Below are 17234 nucleotides of genomic sequence, written 5' to 3'. Positions count from 1 at the left end.
CAAACTAGTGAATATACTGAATAACAGAAAAGAAACAACTCACAGATACAGAGAACAAACTTGTGGCTACCAGCAGGGAGAGAGAAGGGGAAGGGGCAATACAGGGACAGGGGATTAAGAGGTATAATCCATTATATATAATAAGCTACACGGATATATTATACAACATGGGGGATGCAGGCAATGCTTTATAATAACTATAAATGGAGTATAATGTTTAAATATTGTGAATCAGTATACAGTATACCTGTAACTTACACAATATTGTACATTAACTATATGTCAACTTAAAAAGGGAAAATGAAGCTGTGTTCTTCTAGATTTATTAACAAAAAACTCATTAAATGTCTTCTGGTTACAAGGCACTAAGCTGGGACTTGTGGAAAAATTTAATATAAAACAAGCCTATGGAGGAATAGGAGGAGCTTATTTTACAGTTAAACTCTAAAATGACAGGTGCCATAAAAAGGGATCAGATTTTAGAATAAGAGTTCGTTTGTAGCTGGGGCTGTGAGGAAGGGTTCCTGGAAGAAGTGGCATTTGAGATGGACCTTGAAGAAAAGGAGGAAGATATTTCTGACACTGGGAGAAGGAAGAAGGAAATAGATGCAGCCATGGGGAGGCATGAACTATCAATAACCTCAGATACACAGATGATACCAACCTTAAGGCAGAAAGTGAAGAAGAACTAAAGAGCTTCTTGATGAAAGTGAAAGAGGAGTGGAAAAGTTGGCTTAAAGCTCAACATTCAAAAAACTAAGATCATGGCATCTGATCCCATCACTTCATGGCAAATAGATGGGGAAACAATGGAAACAGTGAGACTTTATTTTCTTGGGCTCCAAAATCACTGCAGATGGTGACTACAGCCATGAAATTAAAAGACACTGCTCCTTGGAAGAAAAGCTAAGACCAGTCTAGACAGCATGTTTAAAAGTAAAGACATTACTTTGCCAACAAAGGTCCATCAGTCAAAGCTATGGTTTTTCCAGTAGTCACGTATGAATGTGAGAGTTGGATGGTGAAGAAAGCTGGGGATCGAATAACTGATGCTTTCGAACTGTCTTGTTGGAGAAGACTCCTTGGACTGCAAGGAGACCAAACAGTCAATCCTAAGGGAAATCAATCCTGAATATTCATTGGAAAGACTGATACTGAAGCCAAAACTCCAATATTTTGGCCACCTGATGCAAAGAACTGACTCACTGGAAAAGATCCTGATGCTGGGAAAGATTGAGGGCAGGAGGAAAAGGGGATGACAGAGGATGAGATGGTTAGATGGCATCACTGACTCAATGGACATGAATTTGAGCAAGTTCTAGGAGTTGGTGATGGACAGGGAAGTCTGGCCTGCTGCAGCCCATGGAGTCACAAAGAATCAGACATGACTGAGTAACTGAACTGCGCTGATGGGGAGGCAGAGATGCTCAGGAGAGTGACGGGAGCTCTGCCATACCATTGTTGATATTGCTCCCACTGAATGCTGCAGTTTCAGCCTCCAAAACTGAGGGTTAGTGGCCTTTTCCACACAGTAAGATATGCCCTTGTTTTCAGGAGTCTTTGGCCCTCTGCCCAAAAGACACCACCCAACTCTGACAGCTAAGGCAGAGATGGGCCTGTTTGCACCATGTCCTCTCAGCACTAGTCATTCTGAGGCTCCGTGCTCTGATTGCATTTGCTGCATTCTGTACCATCAACGGGGCAGTACGGGCTCTTCTGTGCGGGCGACGGACTGCTTCCTGGTGACCAGGAATGTGTAACCAACATGGAGAGTTACGGAAGGACTAGTGCATCTCATCACAGATGGTCACATTATGCCATTTAGAATTAAACTGCCTATGGCCAAGGTTGAGGAATATAGCTGGAAGGGTGGTTTGCAAAACACTTCATTTTACATGGAGTGATGAAACTAGCTTAAAAAAAAAAAAAAAGAATCAGCTGTCATTTCTAGGAATCCTTTTCTGGCGCCAAGAGATGGAGTTAATCAGAGTCACCAACCTGCCTGCCTGCTGCTCTCTCTGCATTTACCCCACTGCAATACAACGCTGGTTCCACTTGGCTTTCAGGGCGCCAGGCCTCCTGAACTTGAAGGTAAGCCTACGGGGAGGTCATCTCCAGTCCCCTGCTTTAATACTGAATCCCTCATCATCAACGTTCTCTGTCCTTTTCCTGAGTTATTTCTTCTCTGTAGCACTTGTCGCAATCCAACACAGGACACGTTCTTATTTGTTCTGTTGATTGCCTGTCTTTTCCCTGGAATATAGGCCCCAGGGGGCTGCTTCCCATCGCCCGATCGGGACCGGCATGGAATAAGGGCTCAATAAGTATTTACTGGAAGGCAGGAGGGAACTAGGTCTCTAACTTGAAACCACTCCTGTTTCGCTCCCATCTTTGGGGGGCCCTGTCTGGGAGACCCGGTGCAGGCAGGCATGAGGAGAACAATGTGAGGTATTAAAGTAGCTCACGACGGCCAGTCCCAGCGTAACTGAACCTGAACCCAGTACTGAGGACTTTTCCTAAGCCCCTCCTAGACCGCCTCACTCCTCGCTCAGCTCGCGGGCTCCGGTTACCTAAAGTTGGCCAAGGGGGCGCACTGCCGAGCCCCGGGAGGGCTAACAATGCGCTCGGGTCCTTTTCGCTTCCTCGCGACAGGCTGTCATCCAGACGGTGCGTGAGTGCCACCCCCGAGCCCAGGGCACGAGCGTTCGGCAGAGCTGGCTGCTCCGGCGGGGCGCCCTTGAACTCGGTGGGGGTGGGGGGACGGCGCCACGCCGCCTCCGCCGCAGGTCGGGAGCGCGCGTCCCCGCCGCACCGCAGCGCCGGGAGCGCCCGGCCGGCCAGACAGCTGAAGGCGGCGGCCGCGCTCACGCACCTCGCAGGAGCCGGTAACCGCGGGCGGCACGGGACTCGGGGGCTTGAGGCTCTGGCTCCCACGGACGGTCGGGCTTGCTGAGGTTGCGAGGGGGTGGTTTTTCGTTTGCGGGCGGGGGTGGTTTGAGTGGAAGGGAGTGGGCAGGAGAGATCTGCTGCTCGAGGGTGCCCGGGGCGAGAGTGCGGACGCGTGGAGTGGACCCAAGTTCAGAGCCTTCCTGGAAGCCGATTGCTGTGCGCGTCCTGTCGGAGGGCTTCCGAAAAAGTAAAGAGCGCGGCGTCCGGGGCTGGGGTGGTGGGTCTCGCTTGCACTCAATGATAGGTCACACCTTCTCCCGCCGGGGCAGGGGGAGAACTTTCCTTGTTCTGGCCGGCCAGTCCGGATGTCCCCAGCAACCGAGAGAGCCCCCAACCCAGCGCGGGAGACCTGCCTGTCCCGGCGGAACGCGCGGCGGGTGCGCGCCCCTGGCCGTGGGCTGGGCTCCCGGAATAACGCGGGTTTGACTGCTGTAAATTCATTTTGCTTGTGCCCAGGCGCCTGCCTTCAGGTCATTCTACTGTTTAGAGGGAAACACCGGGTTCGGTTTTTACCCCATCGTTTCTGTGTATTTAATTGAGAAAGAGAGTCGCCTCATTAGAAACTTGTTCGGAGGCTTTGTGGTTTCCGCCGCGGTTTAGATAACACGGGCAATCGCAGATGATACTCTGGATTTCATCTAACAAAATCGAAGCCTGCAATTGTGTTCTGAAAGCAAAGGGAGCTTGGGGAAAGTCTCCCTGCTACTCCAGGGAGGAGAAGGGAACTCCCATGTATAAATTAATTCTGATAAAATCCCAAAGGTAGACGATCATATTTCCAGTTTACACGTGAAGAAAATTAGATTGAGATATTAAATAAGATTTCCCAGCCAAACCCCCCAGTTAACAGTGGGGAAGCGAGGTCTGGAATCTAAGACTGTGATCCAGTGGGGGTGCATCACCTAAAATGCAGGCAAGAAAGACCAAGGCTACAAGAATAAGGTCCAGAGTGCAGGAGAGGTAGGCAGGTGCTGGAGTGCCTGACAACAAACAGTTGTGTTCTTATCAGGAAGATTACCCAGTGTTTATGAAGGATGAGGTGATATTAACAGGTGACAGGAGAAGGCAGTGTTGCCCCAGTCTGCTTCCTTCTTTTCAATAAAGGCGGGCAGCCCAAACCCCTTTAAGAGGATCCAGAAACCCTGAAACTAAGCTGAGGTTCAAGTAGCAGGCATCCTAGCTCACAGTCCCTCAGAGCAGGCTTGAGAGATGGTAGCGGAGTCCGTAGACTTCAAAAGAAGGCAACATTGAATCCTGGCAACCCTCCAGAACAAATTCTTTGAGAAGCTAGCTCAGGAGCACCAGGGAAAGGATTTACAAAATCAGTGTATGCCAAATGAACTTTTTTCTCTTTTCTAGCAGTCTAGTGGGGCTGTGGATTGGGGCACACGGTATCTACTGTTTTTCAGCTGTGGGTTGTGACTCATCAGTGGAATGCTATCAGTGCATTGGAATGCTATCAATGCACCGCCTTTTTTGAAACATGAAATTCAATAGAAGGGATGAGAAAGGATCAGAGTGCACTCACTGTATGTACAAGGGCAAGTATTGGGTTATGAATGTTTTGTGTGTGTGTGTGGTTTATCCCACTGCCTCTGCATGGGTGTGCATACCTAACCCTGTTCCTTCCAGGCTAACTTCCTCTGCTCATCGTGGGGTCATCTTTTACTTGGCAAATAATATCATCAGCATCTTCTGGAAAATGTAGTCTTCCTCCTGCCCGTTTCTCTAGGCCCCCAGGTGTTGAGGTATTTTACCAATCAGAATTCCTCTCCAAATCCTTTATTTTTGATCTTCTAATGTTGCGTGGGTCTGATGACCACTTGGCTGTGTGCTTCCTACTGCACAGCTTCCTTTGGTCCTCACAGCTAGGTGGCTATAGTTGTTTACATTTCACAGCTAGGGACCTATGAATAACTCAGTCACTGCCTCCCACCCACATCATAGCTGTGTGTCCTGCCTTTACAGAGGCATACTGTCCCTAAGGATAAGGTGTGGGAAGAGTGGACACACCACAGGGCTCCATCTCTACACCTCCCTGGTGTCACTCATCATGAGACAGATATAGAGGGGACATTTTTCTGTAGGATCCTCTATAAGACCCATCTCCAGGCAAGAGATATAATGTTGAGCTCAGTATGGTTGAAGGTCTTCTGCATTGGGGATCAGTGAAATAAGTAAAGGATGGGGTGTTTCTGCTAAGCTGCAGTTCCTGTGAGAGAAGTAGCCTGAGGGTCCCAGTGGCCCACCAGGCCAACCTGAAAAGTAGCTGCTCAAGAGCAAACATGGGTTGCAGTGATGAGAACAGGATTTTAAAAAGAAAACAAAGCGAATAGATATTTGCATGGAGCTGATTATGTGTTAGGTAGAGTTTTAAGTGTTTCACAGTTGTTTTCTCAATCCTGTCACACCCTCATGAAGTAGGGAATGTAATTATCACTGTTGACTTTAAAAATATTCACAACCTAAAAGTTGAGAGTTATGTTTTATTTGGTGGGAATTTTTAGGACTTCAAGCCTGGGAGGCAGCATCTCAAGTAACCCTGAGAGAACTGCTCTGAGGAGGTGCCATGGGGGGGGGGGGGGGCAGGCTATGTAAATTTTTGCAACAAAGAGCAGGTAGTCATAATATCAAACGATGATTGTTAACTAAAGAAAATTAATATTTCAAGTTAAGGAATTTAGTGCTTTCTATGTATGGGAAGATGCAAGAGTCTGGGCTTACTGAAATCATTCCTTTGATATGCACCTCAGCTGTCTGGGGCCAGTATCCTGTGTTTTCACATCCCGAGTTTCCTCAGGGCTCACCTTAGGAAGTGGCTGCTGGCTGCTAGATGGCAGGACTTTTCTTTCCTGACTTTCCTCAGGCTCACCAGCTCACCATCTGTGGTGGCTGCAATTGCTGATGACTGTGACATCTTTGTTTACTGATATGGCAGGAAATACTCCATTTCTCATCACCATTCCCATTTAATAGATGTTGAGACTAAGGCACAGAAGGATTAAGAAATTTGTCTAAGATCATATAGGCAGCAAGTGTAGAGCTGGGATTACAACATGGGCCTTTAACCACTACCATCTACAAACCTGTGACATTTGAGTCAGAGGAACTGGGGACCACTCTACTCAGGGTCATATCCAGGGTGGCTCCTTTATAGAGGACAGAGACCAACTTCAGAGGATCCTGAGAAAGGTGATGGGATGATGAGGGTCTGAGTACCAGGCCATATGAGGAACAGGGAATTTTTTTTTCACCTGGCAAAAAAGCAGCCTTGGTCAGTTCTGAGGACATTCCTCAGATATCTGAGGAAGAGAAAGTAGGTTTGCTTCCAGAAGTAGATCAAGCCAGTACTGGGGGATCTGTCAGGACGGGGGAAGGGATTGCCCACTGGGTGAGGGAGTGTCAGATTTCATTACTCAGTGCCCTTTCTAGTGCTCAAATTCCTTGGTTTTATTAGATCTGTACCCTGGTGGCTCAGACGGCAATCTGCCTTCTGTGCAGGAGACCCGGGTTCAATCCCTGGACCAGGAAGTGGGTTGCCATTTCTTCCTGGATCTTCCCCTGAAGAAAGGAGTGGCAACCCACTCCAGTATTCTTGCCTGGAGAATTCCATGGACAGAGGAGCCTGGCGGGGCTATAGTCCATGGGGCCATAAAGAGTCAGACACTGACTGAGTGACTCACACACACACATATAAGAGAAAAATAAGCCTTCAGTAACTGGAAATGAACAGACGCTGCTAGACATCTATGTGTGCCTACAAAAATAAAATAAGGAACCAAATTAAAGTTCTGAACAAGGCACACATTCAAATTACGAGTGAGCCATCAGTAGAAGGAAAATGAGTACATGAAAGGACCCATGTAATGAGTGTAGGATATAACAGCCACGAGAAAGAATGAAATATGATTTTCAGGAGCATAGCTAAAACTATGGATGATCAAACTAAGTGAAGAAAGTCAGAACCAGGAATATGGCAGGAGATATTCCTTTTCCAGAAAGGAAACCAGAAATATGGCAGGAAATATACTCCATTTGTCCAGAAAGAAAAATATCATGTTACTTATAGATGGAATCTAAAAATAATTAATTGAGAGAACATAAATGGACTCAGGGACTTAAAAATCAAACTTACAGTTACTAAAGAATAAAGAAGGGCACAAGGGGTACATTAGGAGGTTGGAATTAACAAATACAAGTTATTACATATAAAATAGTCAATAACAACCTATGTATACCAAGGGAAGTCTATCAACACTCTGTAATAACCCATATGGGAAAAGAATCCAAAGATGAGCAGATAGATGTGTATGTATAACTGAGAAAGCTTCTGTACATGTACAACACACACAACATTATATGTCAGTGTTAGGACAGTAAACAATAAAAGTTAATAAAAAAGGAGGGGATGAGACATAAGCTTTTGGAAAGTGATCATTAGAAAGAGTAATTTTCCTACTGCTCTGTCTTAAACCATTGCTTTAGTTTAAATTTCCTTTTCTGTGGAACAGAGATGGAAATACCTGGTCCCACTCCTTTCTTACTTATTAAAATATTGATTCAGCTCCAGGCTGTAAGGAATGGTGTGTGCTGCTTGGAGACAGATTTTGGGGGTTTGTTCTGGCATATTTCACTCTAATTTACAACTCCCAGATAGGACTTCCACAGCCCCTCCACTTCCTTTGATCTTGGAGGGATGAGAAGCTGGCCAGCTGTTGGGCATAAGGAAAGAGAAAAGACGCCAGCCAACGTCCTGCAGGGTTGCTACAGGGGTCCAGCATGCAGCAGGCCTCGCTAGCATAGCAGGAGATTTATTGTTATAACCAGATTGGAGTTTCTTTTGTCCCCAGACAGCACACTTTAATTCTTGGGAGACTTTGAAATGGTTGCTTCAGTAGAAAAGTCCCTAGGGTTCTGCTCAAGTGTTAGTCTGAGAGTGGGAAGGATGAATCCACTGAATGCATTTTACGGAGCAGCGGAAGAGAAAAATGAAATTAACATTTCATCAGGTCCCATAAATTGTGCCAGCTCAGAGTGTGTGTTACATACGCTTCAGTGGAAATAGTAAAGAGTAGCGATCTATACTTGATGTGTACTTCAGATGAAGACTTCGAGAGGAGCCTTTCGAAAAGAAAAGGAAATGTTTACTTGCAAGAGAATTCAAGGGAGCCAGGCTTCAGAAGATTGGTTCATCAAATAAAAACACAATAAAAACTTCAAGGACAATGCCCCCAGATAGTTTCCAGGATTCTCAAATGCACATAGTCTGTTGTTCATGGTTGAAAACAGCTTTCTCACATGATGGTCATATTCCCCAAAGTTATGATTTATCTTCAGACATTCCCATGGTAAGCAATCATGGTAAAAAAAATTTTTAGGGAGTCCAGGTTTATAGGACATTTTCAAAGTTTTATGATTTTGGAGACCAAACCTACAGACAGGATGGTCATGTTATTTTGGGCTTATTTCAGGGTACAAAGTGATTTTTTTTTTAACTGGAGTATATGAAGTGCTTGGTCCCATTGGAAAGAAAGGCAGGTTTGCATTTTTGCTTCTTCTCTTTGCCAGGGTGAGTCTTCAGTCCATCATGGTGTTGCTGAGATGTGAAGTGAAAAATGGAAGTTGAGAATCTTTGAGCTGCTGAATGTGGATGTTTTTGTCTCAGTTTAATTGTTTCTCATGTCCGTGTTACCAAGAGCTATGTAATTTCTCCCTGACTAGAGAGCATTGGTAAATTTCATAACCCTTCAAGTTAAAATAACTTATAAGCTTCAAATGATTATTTCCCCTAAAGGTGCATTTGTTTTCCTCGGCCAAAACAACCATTAAAGGCAAAGACGGGGCAGCTAGGGGAGCTTCTTCCTTAAATACTGGTTCTGAATTCCCCTGGTTGATGATCAAGGAAAAAAAGTAGGAGATAAGTGATGGTAATAGTTATAAACATAACCTGTCTTTCTATCAACCTTTGTGTAGATTTCCCCAGAAAATATAATTCTGTCTTCTGTGAAAAACAAAGCAAAAACCAACAACAAAAAACCCACAGAAGTTTAAGATGCAGATCTGAAGATCTGGAAACTACTAGAAACTATATTTTGTAAACCTACATACATTCCTACCTATGCTTCTTTAAAATTTGTGCTAAATTACCACCATAGGCAAAGAGAGTTAACTCATTTTTGTGGGAGTCTGAAGTGGAGCCCAAGGTTGCCAGAAGCAAGTAGATGTTTATATTGAGCTTTCATTTGCTATTTGTAGTTATTTTATAACATGTTTAATATTAAAGTGTCCTCTAAATTTTCTCTTAAATTTGATGCTCCGGGAGGTTGAACCAGGTGGAACCCAAGACTTTGGGCCTTTTTGGCACCGTTGGTCCTAGGAGAGAGTAGATCATTAGAAAGTGTAGCTTTGTTCCTCCTCTTTATCCAGCTCTTAACCCATTGCTTTAGTTTAAATTTCCTTTTCTGTGGAACAGAGATGTAAATACCTGGTCCCACTCCTTTCTTGCTTATCAAAAGACTGATTCAGCTCCAGGCTGGAAGGAACAGTGTGCACTGCTTGGAGACAGATTCCATCAGCAATAAAGACAAAGTCGCTTTGTTGGCCAGATCATCCTCCAAGTGATTTATTTTATTTTTTTTTTTTTTAAATTTTTATTAGTTGGAGGCTAATTATTTTACATCATTACAGTAGTTTTTGTCATACATTGATATGAATTAGCCCTGGATTTACATGTATTCCCCATCCCAGTCCCCCCTCCCACCTCCCTCTCCACCCGATCCCTCTGTGTCTTCCCAGTGCACCAGGCCCGAGCACTTGTCTCATGTACCCAACCTGAGCTGGTTATCCGTTTCACCCTAGATAATATACATGTTTCAATGCTGTTCTCCTGAAACATCCCACCCTCTCCTTCTCCCAGAGTCCACAAGTCTATTCCATACATCTGAGTCTCTTTTTCTGTTTTGCATATAGGGTTATCGTTACCATCTTTCTAAAGTCCATATATATGTGTTAGTATATTGTAATGGTCTTTATCTTTCTGGCTTACTTCGCTCTGTATAATGGGCTCCAGTTTCATCCATCTCATTAGAACTGATTCAAATGAATTCTTTTTAATGGCTGAGTAGTATTCCATGGTGTATATGTACCACAGCTTCCTCATCCATTCGTCTGCTGATGGGCATCTGGGTTGCTTCCATGTCCTGGCTATTATAAACAGTGCTGCGATGAACATTGGGGTGCACGTGTCTCTTTCAGATCTGGTTTCCTTGGTGTGTATGCCCAGAAGTGGGATTGCTGGCTCATATGGCAGTTCTATTTCCAGCTTTTTAAGAAATCTCCACACTGTTTTCCATAGTGGCTGTACTAATTTGCATTCCCACCAACAGTGTAAGAGGGTTCCCTTTTCTCCACACCCTCTCCAGCATGTATTGCTTGTAGACTTTTGGATAGCAGCCATCCTGACTGGCGTGTAATGGTACCTCATTGTGGTTTTGATTTGCATTTCTCTGATAATGAGTGATGTTGAGCATCTTTTCATGTGTTTGTTAGCCATCTGTATGTCTTCCTTGGAGAAATGTCTGTTGAGTTCTTTGGCCCATTTTTTGATTGGGTCATTTATTTTTCTGGAGTTGAGCTGGAGGAGTTGCTTGTATATTTTTGAGATTAATCCTTTGTCTGTTGCTTCATTTGCTATTATTTTCTCCCAATCTGAGGGCTGTCTTTTCACCTTGCTTATAGTTTCCTTTGTTGTGCAAAAGCTTTTAAGTTTCATTAGGTCCCATTTGTTTATTTTTGCTTTTATTTCTCCTCCAAGTGATTTAAGACACAGCCAACCTCACGCTCATTAGTCTTCTTGTGCCAAATGTTTCAAAAATTCCATTAATTAAAATGGAAAGGGTGGGTGTCTTTCTATCATCATTAAAATGGTAATCCAGCTGGCCGTGATGCTTTCTAATAGCATCTATATAAATCAGTATGATGGTTTGGTGAGAGGCACTAACAGAATCTGATTTATACTCTCGTTATTAAAATGAGAGCTTCAAGTGATCCATGTGATGGGATTTGAAAGAAGGGAGAGAGTCCTCAAAGACTGAGAGACTTGGACGGAATTCCCTGGAGGAAATGATGACTGATTTCTACCCTCAAAGGCAAGTGGGAAGCTGGAAAGCAGGAGATGGCAGTCCAGGCTGGCAGGTGGGACAGAGTGGGCAAAACCTCAGATGACCATCTCTGAGGGTCCCCTCACCCCAGGCTCCTCTGTCATAATGAGTCCTTCTATTTCTTCAAAGTTTGTTGTTGTTGTTGTTGTTTTTAATGTGAACCATTTTTAAAATCTTTGTTGAATTTGTTGCAATATAGCTTCTGTTTTGTGTTTTGGTTTTTTGGCTGGAAGGCATGTGGTTTCTTACCTCCCTGACCAGGGATCTAACCTGTGCCCCCTGCAATGCAAGGCCAAGTCCCAGTCACCGGACCCCCTGACGGTTCCTTCTTTTCTTAATGTCTGTGTTGTACCTGTTTTCTGCTTGTCATCAGGCTGCTGTGACGTTTCTTAACATGTGTGTATGTGTGTTTGTTTGAGAGAGTGACATTCAACAGAGGAGAGCATGGTTCTGAACACAAGCCTCAATACTCTGAATTCCTTGTGGGTACAGGCCGTGAGCTTTCAACCACTGCTCTATCGTTCAACATCAAACTCACAGTGTTTAGAACTTCTTTATTGAGCTGAATTGACTCATACTAATTTTAACATGTTCATGTTCTTTCTCCTTGAGGGCATGTTAATAAGAATGTATTGGTTGATCAATATATTGGTTGACATTGTCATGTACTGAAATAGGTTTTCTTTCCGAAAATGTAGGTTATTTAGTGCCTGTAAGAGTGATTGCTATAAAGTAAGTTATTTTCAAGGGCCTTTCTAGGACAGTTTGTCTAACTAATTCATCAAATAACACATCAGTTTTAAAAAATTAATTTCAGCACCTTTATTCTTGTTTTTTTGATTAATTTATTTTCACTGAAGGATAATTTCTTTACAGTATTGTGGTGGGTTTTGCCATACATTGACTTGAGTCACCCGTGGGTACACATGTGTCTCCCCATCCTGAATCCCCTTCCCACCTCCCTCCCCGCCCCATCCCTCTGAGTTGGCCCAGAGCACCAGCTTTGAGCGCCCTGCTTCATGCATTGAACTTCAGCAGCCGTGTCCTTATGCTAGGACTGCTGTAACAAAATACCTGAAACTGAGTGGCTCTGACAACAGAAATTAATTTCCCACAACTCTGCTGACTGGAAGTCCAAGATGAAGGTGTCAGCGGAGATGGTTTGCTCCGAGGCCCATAAGGGGAGGATCTGCCCCAGGCCTCTCTGGTTTATGGATGGCCACCCTTCTGCTTCCTCTCCACGTGGTGGGCTCTCTGTACACCAGTGCCCCTGCTGTCTCTCCTTGTGTCCTGATCGCCGCTTCCTATAAGGACACCAGTCAGATCCATTAGGGTCCACCCTAACAACAGCAGTCGAACTTAAGTACATCTTTAAAGACTGTTTCCAAATATAGTCACTTCCAAAGGTACAGGGGAGGGACTTTGCTAGTGGTCCTGTGGTTAGGACTTTGCCTTCCAATGCAACGAGTGCAAGTTCCATTTCTGGTCAGGGAGGTAAGATCCCACATGCCTCTGGGCCAAAACCTTAAAACAAGAGCAATATTGTAACAAATTCAATGAACGCTTTTAAAATAGTCCACATTAAAAAAAATCTTAAAAAAAAAACAAAGGTATTGGAAGTTAGGATTTCAACATATGAATTTGGGGGGACACAACTCTAATAGCATCTTATTCATGCTGCACTACACACACCACACACATCATTGAGTGTGTGATGAAAGTAGAAAGCAACTAGGTATTCTATTAAGTTCTAGAGTCATAGATCTGAAAAGGAATTTCACTACATCTCTTTTAGTCCTTCTCCTTTGCTTTCAGAGACAGTGAATATGCAGTGGACAGAGGCAAGACCCAAAAGGAAATGTCTGTTTGCTGTAAAATTACTGGTGCCAGGCTGCCAGCTCTCTTTCCTTGCAGAGAACTATTTTTATTGTGAGATTATCTCTCTCCTCCTTCGAGGGTGCTTAAAATAACTTTTGTCTATGAAAGGATCTTTGTTAATGATAGTTGTTTGTTTTTGTTTTTTTTACAAATTTCCTTGGCAAAAAAAATATATATATATACTGGCATCCCTGTTTTCCAGGTCCATGAAATACAGCTGGTCTCCAGGAAACATTTCCCAGAGACTGGAGCCAATTTTATGAGATTGAGGTACTTCCTTTTGGTCCTGGGGAAGCAACTGGCTTTACATGTAATCCATGAGAAGGCCCTGGAAGCTTTGGAAGGATAACTGATGGTGGACTTTATCCTGAAATGTGGCAGGCTAGTGTGACAGGGACCATGGGAGATGAAACTTAGCAGAAAGATTTGGGAAATGGAGCTAGTCTGTTTGCTGGACTAGTCAGAGTGTGGGGACCAGAGCTCACACAGCATAAATACACTGCCAGCTTCTCTCTGGCAGAAGGGTGATTCCTCACAGCCTGGACAGAGCGAGTATTCCTTTTACGTGGTGAGGAAGTGCCACATAGGCTTTTGAACTGAGCAAAGCTGGATCCTAGAAGGTTGGCTGTGGAGGAAGGACCCACATGGGGAGGGTGCCTGGATGCCCAGCACCATCTTCTGTCGCCTGGGATGGTCTTTTACTCTGGGGAACCTCTCAGTTACCATCCCCCATCTTAGGACATTGGTCAGAAAGTGTTGATTTTTGTTATATTTTTCTTATTTAAAACATTTTAGAACATTTTGGGGTGAAATATATATAACATGAAATGTGCCATTTTTAAATTACAACTCAGTGGCATTAGGCACATTTACAGTGTTGTGCAACCCATCAACCACCACCCATCTTTAGAAGTTTTTCATCTTCCCAACTGAAATTCCATATTCATTAAATCAACCTGTTTGCCAACCTTTTTGGCACCAGGGACCAGTTTTGTGGAAGACAATTTTTCCATGGACCAGGGGAGGGAGGGGATGGTTTCAGGATGATTCAAGTACATTACATTTATTATGCACTTTATTTCCACTGTTATTATATCAGCTTCACCTCAGACCATCAGGCATTAGATCCTGGAGGTTGGGGACCCCAGCATTAATCAGTAGTTCTCCATTCTCCTTGCACTTGGCAACCAACATTCTTTGTATGAATTGGAGTGCTTTGAATATACCATGTAAGTGGAATCATGCAGTATTTGTTCTTATGTGTCTGGTTTATTTCACTTAGCATGCTATTTTGAAGGTTCATCCATGTAGTTGCATATGGCAGAATTTCCTTCTTTTCTGAGGCTGAATAATATTCCACTGTATGTACATACTATATTTTGTTTATTCATTTATCCATATGTGTACATTTGGACTGTTTCTTTCTTCTGGCTGTTGTGAATAATGCTGCTGTGGTGATGTACAGCTATCTCTTGGAACCTCTGCTTTCATTTCTTTGGGGCATTTCATTACCCTGAGGTGGACATGCTGGGTCATAAGGTATTCCATATTTACATTTTTGAGGAACCATTACCTTGTCTTTCGTAGAAGCTACACCGTTTTGTATTCCTGCCAGCAACACACAACGGCTCCAGTTTCTCTGCATCCTTGCTAACAGTTAGTGTTTTCTGATTTGGGGACTTTTGTTTGTCTGTTTGTTTGGTAATAGCCATTCAAATGGGTGTGAAGTAGTATCTCGTGATGAAGCGCTGCTTTTTGATAGCTGGTTCTTTGACTTGTGTGTTAGTCACTCAGTTGTGTCTGACTCTTTGCGACCCCATGGACTACAGCCCACCAGGCTCCTCTGTCCATGGGATTCTCCAGGAAAGAATACTGGAGTGGGTTGCCATGCCCTTTTCCAGGGGATCTTCCCAACTCAGGGAAAAAATCTGTCTGTAATGCAGGAGACCCGGATTCGATCCTTGGATTGGGAAGATCTTCTGGAGAAGGGAATGACATTTCACTCCAGTACTCTTGCTTGGAGAATCCCATGGACAGGGAGCCTGGTGGGTTACAGTCCATGGGGTTGAGAAGGGACTTGACTGAGTGACTAACACTTCATGTCACTTCTTTGGCATGATTCTAGTACTTTTAAACATTTTTATTTATTTAAAATTAGTTTTGTTGGAATATAGTTGATTTACAATGTTGTGTTAGTTTCAGGTGTGCAGCAAAGTGATTCAGTTATACATATATTCATTCTTTTTCAGATTCTGTATTCATATAGGTTGTTATAGAATACTGAGTGAGTTCCCTGTGCTATACAGTAGATCTTTGTTGGTTATCTATTTTATATATAGTAGCATATGTATATTAGTCCCAAATTCCTACTTTATCCCTTCCCGATCCCTTTTCTCCTTTGGTAATCATGTTTGTTTTCTGTATCTGTGAGTTTGTTTGTTTTGTAAATAAGGTCATCTATATTCTTTTAAAATTATATTTCACATATAAGTGATATCATATATTTATCTTTGTCTGATTTCACTTAGTGTGGGCAGGAATCCCTTAGAAGAAATGGAATAGCCATCATGGTCAACAAAAAAGTCCAAAATGCAGTACTTGGATGCAGTCTCAAAAATGACAGAATGATCTCTGTTCATTTCCAAGGCAAACCATTCAATATTACAGTAATCCAAGCCTATGCCCCAACCAGTAACGCTGAAGAAGCTGAAGTTGAACAGTTTTATGAAGACCTACAAGACCTTTTAGAACTAACACCCAAAAAAGATGTCCTTTTCATTGTAGGGGGCTGGAATGCAAAAGGAGGAAGTCAAGAAACACCTGGAGTAACAGGCAAATTTGACCTTAGAATATGAAATGAAGCAGGGCAAAGGCTAATAGAGTTTTGCCAAGAGAACGCACTGGTCATAGCAAACACCCTCTTCCAACAACACAAGAGAAGACTCTACACATGAACATCACCAGATGGTCAACACCAAAATCAGATTGATTATATTCTTTGCAGCCAAAGATGGAGAAGCTCTATAGAGTCAGCAAAAACAAGACCAGGAGTTGACTGTGGCTCAGATCATGAACTCCTTATTGCAAAATTCAGACTTAAATTGAAGAAAGTAGGGAAAACCACTAGACCATTCAGGTATGACCTAAATCAAATCTCTTATGACTATACAGTGGAAGTGAGAAATAGATTTAAGGGACTAGATCTGATAGACAGAGTGCCTGATGAACTATGGACAGAGGTTTGTGACATTGTACAGGAGACAGGGATCAAGACCATCCCCATGGGAAAGAAATGCAAAAAGGCAAAATGGTTGTCTGAGGAGGCCTTACAAATAGCTGTGAAAAGAAGAGAAGTGAAAAGCAAAGGAGAAAAGGGAAGATATTCCTATGTGAATGCAGAGTTCCAAAGAATAGCAAGGAGAGATAAGCGATAAGAGATTGCTGAGATTCCTCAGCAATCAGTGCAAAGAAATAGAGGAAAACAACAGAATGGGAAAGACTAGAGATCTCTTCAAGAAAATTAGAGATACCAAGGGAACATTTCATGCAAAGATGGGCTCGATAAAGGACAGAAATGGTATGAACCTAACAGAAGCAGAAGATATTAAGAAGAGGTGGCAAGAATACACAGAAGAACTGTACAAAAAAGATCTTCATGACCCAGATAATCACGATGGTGTGATCACTCACCTAGAGCCAGACATTCTGGAATGTGAAGTCAAGTGGGCCTTAGAAAGCATCACTACGAACAAAGCTAGTGGAGGTGATGGAATTCCAATTGAGCTATTTCAAATCCTAAAAGATGATGCTGTGAAAGTGCTGCACTCAATATGCCAGCAAATTTGGAAAACTTAGTGTGCACAGGACTGGAAAAGGTCAGTTTTCATTCCAATCCCAAAGAAAGGCAATCCCAAAGAATGCTCAAACTACTGCACAATTGTACTCATCTCACACGCTAGTAAAGTAATGCTCAAAATTCTCCAAGCCAGGCTTCAGCAATACGTGAACTGTGAACTTCCAGATGTTCAAGCTGGTTTTAGAAAAGGCAGAGGAACCAGAGATCAAATTGCCAACATCTGCTGGATCATCGAAAAAGCAAGAGAGTTCCGGGAAAACATCTATTTCTGCTTTGTTGACTATGCCAAAGCCTTCGACTGTGTGGATCACAATAAAGTGTGGAAAATTCTGAAAGAGATGGGAATACCAGACCACCTGACCTGCCTCTTGAGAAACCTATATGCAGGTCAG

At 43.4% G+C, this 17234-nt stretch overlaps 1 protein-coding gene across 8 annotated transcripts in view; it reads left to right on the top strand.

The window, feature by feature from the left end:
- The first annotated feature begins 1962 nt into the window (after positions 1-1962).
- MRAP2 (melanocortin 2 receptor accessory protein 2) overlaps positions 1963-17234 on the top strand; it is a 53644-nt gene continuing 38372 nt past the window's right edge. The window contains exon 1 of one of the 8 annotated variants that reach the window (XM_070464455.1): positions 1963-2091. In XM_070464455.1, the coding sequence (XP_070320556.1) occupies positions 1975-2091 (117 nt within the window). In that variant the 5' untranslated portion in view covers positions 1963-1974. Of the gene's footprint in view, positions 2092-2568; positions 2668-2694; positions 2955-3018; positions 3137-17234 lie in introns of those variants that run through there. The other 7 variants (XM_070464457.1, XM_070464456.1, XM_020885729.2 and 4 more) reach the window with 7 other exon arrangements.

Source organism: Odocoileus virginianus, unplaced genomic scaffold (assembly GCF_023699985.2).
Source record: "Odocoileus virginianus isolate 20LAN1187 ecotype Illinois unplaced genomic scaffold, Ovbor_1.2 Unplaced_Contig_24, whole genome shotgun sequence".
Taxonomy (NCBI): Eukaryota; Metazoa; Chordata; class Mammalia; order Artiodactyla; family Cervidae; genus Odocoileus; species Odocoileus virginianus.
The sequence above is the reverse complement of the archived record's forward strand: the minus strand, read 5'-3'. Positions and strand labels throughout refer to the sequence as shown.